Genomic DNA, 6,305 nt, shown 5'->3' with positions numbered 1-6,305 from the left:
GAAATGCTCAGCCCTGGGTGTCCGGGACAGCTTGGGGACACCGGGGAGGCGGCGGTGGCACCGCCAGGCTCCCCTCACCTTCTGTCCGGCCGGTCCCACAATGCCCGGTTTTCCTGGGGGTCCCTGGAAAACAGCAGCAGGGTGGCAGGGATGTCCCCACCCCGGCGACCCTGTGTCCCCATCCCTGTGTCCAGCGGGGCAGGAAAGCTCCAGAGCCCCCGCTCCTACCTCTTTCCCAACGGGTCCGTCCGGTCCCTGCTCCCCCTGCGAGGTGGTGACAGAATGAGGTGGTGACACCACGGGGCCACCCCCAAGGTCGGCACTGCTTCGGGGTACGGGGTCTGTGCCCTGCTGCACTCACCGGTGGTCCCGGGTGTCCCGGAGGTCCCGGCTGGCCTGGCATCCCCGGCAGACCCCCCTCCCCCACGGAGCCGCGCTCGCCCTTCAGCCCCTGCGCGGAGGAGGGAGCCGGGAGCATCGGGATCAGCGCGGGGCGGGGATGGGGACCCCAAACCCGCTCTCCGTGGTCCCATCCCGACCCCAAATCCCAGAGTGAGGGCTCCAGCCCTGGCAGTACTCACCACTCCAGCGAGGCCAGCGGGACCCGGCTGCCCCGGGCTGCCGGGGGGTCCCTGGGGACAGAGACAGGGGGGTCAGTTGGGGGTCACAGGTGATGTCCCCACTCCCTGCACCAGAGGGAGTCCCCGCCGTGATCCCCCCGTGGCTATGTCATGGGGGGCAGCTCCAACTTACGATGAGCCCTGGGGGTCCCTGCCGGCCTTGGGGTCCCATGGGTCCGGGGTCACCCTGAGGAAGGCGAGATGAGGAGGAGGAGGTGGGGAGGGGTGGTGACAAGGAAGGCAGGGTGGTGACAAAGGGCCCCAACCTGCCCAGGGGTCACCCAGCCCTCGCTCACCTCCGCTCCCGGCCGGCCCGTGCTCCCCGGGGGGCCAGGTTTGCCACAGTCACCCTAAAAGGAGGAAGGGACATCATGGGCAGAGCAACGAGTGGAGACTCTGGCCAGGCCCGAGGTCCCTGGGGATGTCACCACCCAGCGTCACCATCGCTCACCTTCGGTCCTGGGAGCCCTGGGTGTCCTGTCTTGCCCTTGAAACCCTGGAGAGAGAAAAGAGCTGAGTGGGGGTCCCAGGGTGCCACCAGCAGAGCCCAGCAGGTGACTCTGACTCTGCAGTGCTGGTCCAGGGCCAGCACCCAGAGCTCAGTGTCCCCAGGAACACGTGGTGGGACAGTCCCGGCTCAGGGGACCCCAGTCCTGGCTGCAGGGACATGCCAGGCACGGAGCACTAGGGAGGGGTGACAAGGAGGGCTGTCACTCACCGGAGGACCCATCATCCCTGGTGGCCCGGGGGGACCAGGGTCACCCTGGGGAGAAAGAGATGTGGGTTGGGGGTGTCCTGGGGGGGTGGTTCAGGGTGGCCGCCCCCCACCAAAACCCAAGAGAGCGCCAGAACCTCACCCTCAGCCCTGGCTTCCCGTCTTTGCCATCCAGTCCTTCCAAGCCAGCAGGGCCCTGTGGGGACAAGGTGACAGTGACAGAGGGTGGTTTGCACTGAGGAGCTCTGGGGGTCCCCGAGGGACTTGCTCAGGGCACCCCAAGATATGGGAACAGATCCCTGGGGAAAGGGAACGGGTCCCTGGGGAATGGGAACAGATCCCTGGGGAATGGGAACAGCCAGCGGTGCTCCCAGGAGCACCCAAGGGTGACACATGGAGGGGGTCTTACCTGGATTCCTGGGGGTCCAGGGGGTCCAGGGGGTCCTGGCATCCCCGCGGGGCCTCGCATGCCCTCACTGCCCTGCAAGAGCCACAGGAGGTCATGGGCACAGCCAGGGCTGGGCACCAAATCTGGGGGGCAAGGGGTGACACCACAGAGCATTGCCCGGTGGCACTTGCCCCTGGCACTCACCTTCTCGGCCACAGGCCCTGGTGGCCCAGCTGGACCAACCTTTCCTGGGAAACCAGGAGGACCCTAAACAGATGAGGGGTGTTGAGTTAATGGGGGATCCCAGCAGAAGAGCCCAGCCCATAAAACTTATTTTAATGGGATTGCTCTGGAGCTGCTCCCTGCACCTCATCCCACTCGTGTCCCCCGGGTAGAACCCCCTGTCCCCATCCCTGGCCCTGTGGGGACGCCCAGACACACAGCCAGGGATGGGCACCAAGCCTTGGAGACACCTTCCTGGAATTCCCGGGGGGATGTACTCATCATTCCCAGTGGGATTTACTCACCGGTGGTCCCGGGAAGCCAGGCTGGCCCTGGAAACCCTACAGAGACACAAGAGCAGAGCCAGACCCCACAGCCACATCTTGCCCCATGGGGGTCCTCAGGGGGGTTCTGGCCCCTTTGGGGACACTCACCTGGTCCCCTTTCTCTCCGGCGCTTCCCGGTAGGCCACGCTCGCCCCTGGGACCCTGCGGAGAGACGGGAAGAGGTGGTGGGAGCACCCCACAACACCCACAGCCACCCCTCTCCCACCCCATAACCCTCAGGGTGGGCACCTACCGCTGGCCCCACAGGACCGGGCAGCCCGTCCACGCCGGGGGGTCCCTGGGAAGGACAGGGATGGGATCAGATGGATGTGGCTGGAAGGATCCCAGTGCCGGTGCCCACAGAGAGGGGGGCACCTGGGGGAGAGCCCGGCCCCACTGCCCCTGATTAGGGCCCCCAGGGACTCCCCAGCTCCCCTTTCTCTCCGGGGGGGCCCACGTAGCCTCGCTCGCCTTTGATGCCCTGGGGAAGGAAGGGGACAAGGTGGGATGTGGGGCAGGGATGGGATTTGGGGAATGGATGGGAAATGGGGCATGGATGGGATATAGGGCAAGGACGGGATATGGGGCAGGGATGGGATATGGGGTAGGGATGGGATATGGGCAGGGATGGGATATGGGGCATGGATGGGATTTGGGGCAGGGATGGGACATGGGTGAGGGATGGGATATGGGTGAGGGATGGGATTTGGAGCACAGATGGGATATGGGACACAGATGGGATATGGGGCAGGGACGGGACATGAGACACGGATGGGGCACAGATGGGATTTAGGGCATGGATGGGACATGATGCAGGGATGGGATTTGGGGCATGGATGGGACATGGGACATAGAAGAGGAGAGATGGAGACACAGCCGGGGCATGCTCAGGGTGCAGGTGGCCTGGCATGGATGAACAGGACGCTGGGAATGTGTGGGATGGGATTGGATGGACAGGACAGAGATGAGCCCTGCAGGGACACGGCGCTCTGTGCCCACGGGGGTCCCCAAATGCAAACGGGGGGGGGGGGGGTCTCAGTGAGCACCAGGAGGGACACGAGGACCCCCAGGGGCTGCCTGGTGCCCCCAGTACTCACAGGAAGGCCGGGGGGCCCTGTAGCTCCGGGGTATCCGGGTTGTCCTGGAGGTCCCTGTGTGTGAGGACAAGGACACTGAGCCACCTGCAGTGCCCCAGCCAGGTGCCAACCCCCGCGGGCCACCAATGTCCCCCTGTCCCCTTGTCCCACAGCACTCACCGGCTCCCCTTTGGCTCCGGCGAGCCCGGCAGGGCCACGTTCCCCTTGGAGACCCTTTGGGGGGAGAAGAGAGGAGATGCAGGGGGGTCTCCTCCAGCCCCTCCCGGGGCTGTGCCCACCTGGCAGCAGGACCTGGGCACAGTCCATGGGTCTGTGACCTCTGCCAGCCTGCTGGGATCGCGGCTGGGCTCCCTCCACCCCTGGCACAGCCACGGGCACCGGGGGCAGGGCCCAGGCATGGGGGGGGGGGGATGCTCAAACCCTGGCGCTGTGACCCTGGAGCCAAGGAAAGCTCAGCCCTGGGGGGACTGCAGGGGGTGCCCAGAGCTGGCTCCAGCCCTCAGCTCCAGCCTGGTGCTCCCCATCCTCCCAGGGTGACACGGGGACAGCCGGGAGCCCCACAGGGACCTCCGGGGTGGGTTAGTGGAGTGACGTGGTGCCGAGGTGGCAGAGAATGACAGGACACGCTGGCACACCGCAGAGCACGGCCCACAGAGAGCCCCAGAGAGCCCCAGAGAGCCCCAGAGAGCCCCAGAGAGGCCGTGGGGTGACGGTGACATTAGTGGACGAGGGGACACGAGCAGGAGTGCAGGATCCTCCGAGAGCTGCCGGCACAGCCCCACCACTGGCTCCTGTGGGGAGCGAGCAGGGCGGGAGCAGGAGGATGGAGATGGAGGTGGAGATGAGGATGAAGATGGAGATGAAGATGGAGATGGTGGTGGAGGCTGAATGACCACAGAGGAGTGACCAGAGGAGGAGGATGAGCCCAGGCAGCACCGGCCACACACGGGATCCTCCTGGTCGCCACAAATGTCCCTTGGAAGCCACCAGGTGCCACCCCGTGGGAGCTGTGATGGTCACCCAGCTGAGGTGGCAGGTCCCTGGCACACCTGGAGCCGCGGAGCTGCGCCAGGTCCCGCGGTGGTGAAGAGACCCAGCACCAGATCCCTGAGCTGAGGAAGATCATCCCGGGTCTGCCGGGCCCCCCTGCCTTGGGATGGAGGAATGGGAATGGAGGGATGGAGATGGAGTGGGAGGGGAGGGGCAGCTGTGCGGCGGGTGGGGCGGGCGGGGACGGGGACAAGGGACACAGCCAAACCAAGCGGCAGCGACACAAGGGCACAGAGCGGAGCCGTGCTGGGTTCTTACGGGCAGTCCGGGTGCGCCCGGCGTTCCGGGAAAGCCTGGGGGGCCCTGAGGGGAGAAACAGGGAGGTCACAGCTTGGAAAAAGCGCTGGGGAGCCCGGGCTGAGCCCTGGGGGTGCCACAGAGCTCCTGCTCCACCTCCGGGCTGGCAGCACCTTCACCTCCATCTCCAGCCTCGCCGGGGACATCCGTGCCATGCCGTGCCACACCTGTGCCTCGCCACGGCCACGCCCCACTGCCCGTCACCACGGCCTCAGGGCAGGGTGCCAGGCCCCTTTGGCAATCAGCTTTTAAGGGCTCTGAGCCCCCCAGAATCCCCCCACCCCGGGCAGGGGTACTTACGATGGGCCCAGGTGGTCCCGGGGGTCCCCGCAGTCCTGGCGAGCCCTGGGGAGGGACGGGGTGTGGTCACCAAGTGTGACCACAGAGGCGGGGACAGCCCCGAGGGGCACCACGGGACCTGCCCCAGCCCCCGGGAAGGGCTGGCATGGCAGGAAAGGGGGTCCATGGATGGGTTGGAGCTCACCCACCTGCTCTCCTCTCTCTCCTGGGATGCCCGGAGCTCCTGGCAGCCCGGGATCACCAGCGCAGTCAGGGCTGTCACCCTGAGGGGAGTGGGGGACACATCAGGACCCCAGACCTGCCCACCGCCCATCACCCACCTCCGAGCCCTGCCAAGCACCCCGCAAGCAGCTTCTACTCCCCAAAGCCCCCACAGTTGGTCCTGGATGCCCAGCAGGGACCGTCCCTGGGGAGCAGGGGGTGGGACAAGGGCCCCAGCGCCACTCACCCGAGGCTCCTCCGCTCGCGGGAACTGCGCAAAGCACTGCAAGAAAACCCCGGAGTCACCCCGCTGCGACAGGACGAGCCTGTCCCCTCCCAGGATCCAGGCGGTGTCCGGAAGCCTGCCCGCATTCCCAGTAGGACCAGTGTCCCCAAAGCGTGCCCACAGTGTCCCCAAAGCGCGCCCAGTGTGCGGTACTTCCCCCAACTCCCACACAATCCAATTCGCCGGGACTCGGGAGCACCTCTACACCTCCCCCTCCACGGCCAGGGGGTGTCGGGCACCCAAATTCCCACCCGGAGCTGTGGGAATACTCACCCGGGCACAGTTCTCGCTGCCAGGGGCACCCGGCATGCCCCCATCCTCCTTCTCCCCCTCCAATCTGCCGGGAGCTTCCAGGGCCGCCTGCAGCTGGGCACAGTCCCCGCAGAGAGTCTGGGGGGGAAAGGGGGAGTCAGGGGCACCCCGAGGGGTCCCGCGGGGCAGGAGGGTGACCCCATCCCCACCCTCTCACCTTCAGCACCTCGATGTTCCTCTCGGCCATGACGGCCAGAGGTCCCTGGAAAAGAGGGAAGGAGGGATGGAGAAGAGGGATGGAACGACGGAAGGAGGGAAGGATGGGAGGGATGGAGAAGAGGGATGGAACGACGGAAGGAGGGAAGGATGGGAGGAGGGATTGTCCCCAGGGATGGGGGAGCAGGGCAGGGGACACTGCCGTGGGAATTGTCACCACCTACCAGGTCTCCAGCCGGTCCAGGCAGTCCGGGCAAGCCGTTGTGTCCCGGCATTCCCTAAATCCAAGGGGACACCGAGTATTCAAACCCTGCCCTAAAAAGATGGCGATCATT

At 66.3% G+C, this 6,305-nt stretch overlaps 1 protein-coding gene across 1 annotated transcript in view; it reads right to left on the bottom strand.

The window, feature by feature from the left end:
• COL16A1 (collagen type XVI alpha 1 chain) overlaps positions 1–6,305 on the bottom strand; it is a 47,555-nt gene that overhangs the window by 1,656 nt on the left and 39,594 nt on the right. Inside the window, exons 31-53 of the mRNA XM_017736110.1 lie at positions 6,195–6,248; positions 5,972–6,016; positions 5,776–5,892; positions 5,464–5,499; positions 5,204–5,278; positions 5,016–5,060; positions 4,677–4,721; positions 3,528–3,581; positions 3,369–3,422; positions 2,699–2,752; positions 2,525–2,569; positions 2,380–2,433; positions 2,251–2,286; positions 1,928–1,990; positions 1,745–1,816; positions 1,478–1,531; positions 1,339–1,383; positions 1,072–1,116; positions 917–970; positions 754–807; positions 582–632; positions 362–451; positions 78–264 (exon numbers count right to left, since the gene is read on the bottom strand). Coding sequence (XP_017591599.1) covers positions 78–264; positions 362–451; positions 582–632; positions 754–807; positions 917–970; positions 1,072–1,116; positions 1,339–1,383; positions 1,478–1,531; positions 1,745–1,816; positions 1,928–1,990; positions 2,251–2,286; positions 2,380–2,433; positions 2,525–2,569; positions 2,699–2,752; positions 3,369–3,422; positions 3,528–3,581; positions 4,677–4,721; positions 5,016–5,060; positions 5,204–5,278; positions 5,464–5,499; positions 5,776–5,892; positions 5,972–6,016; positions 6,195–6,248 — 1,429 coding nt within the window. The remainder of the gene's footprint in view (positions 1–77; positions 265–361; positions 452–581; positions 633–753; positions 808–916; positions 971–1,071; positions 1,117–1,338; positions 1,384–1,477; positions 1,532–1,744; positions 1,817–1,927; positions 1,991–2,250; positions 2,287–2,379; positions 2,434–2,524; positions 2,570–2,698; positions 2,753–3,368; positions 3,423–3,527; positions 3,582–4,676; positions 4,722–5,015; positions 5,061–5,203; positions 5,279–5,463; positions 5,500–5,775; positions 5,893–5,971; positions 6,017–6,194; positions 6,249–6,305) is intronic.

The sequence above is a fragment of the Corvus brachyrhynchos genome, unplaced genomic scaffold (assembly GCF_000691975.1).
Source record: "Corvus brachyrhynchos isolate BGI_N302 unplaced genomic scaffold, ASM69197v1 scaffold65, whole genome shotgun sequence".
NCBI classification, from domain to species: Eukaryota; Metazoa; Chordata; class Aves; order Passeriformes; family Corvidae; genus Corvus; species Corvus brachyrhynchos.
Note: the sequence above shows the minus strand (reverse complement) of the source record. Positions and strands in the feature narration are given on the sequence as shown.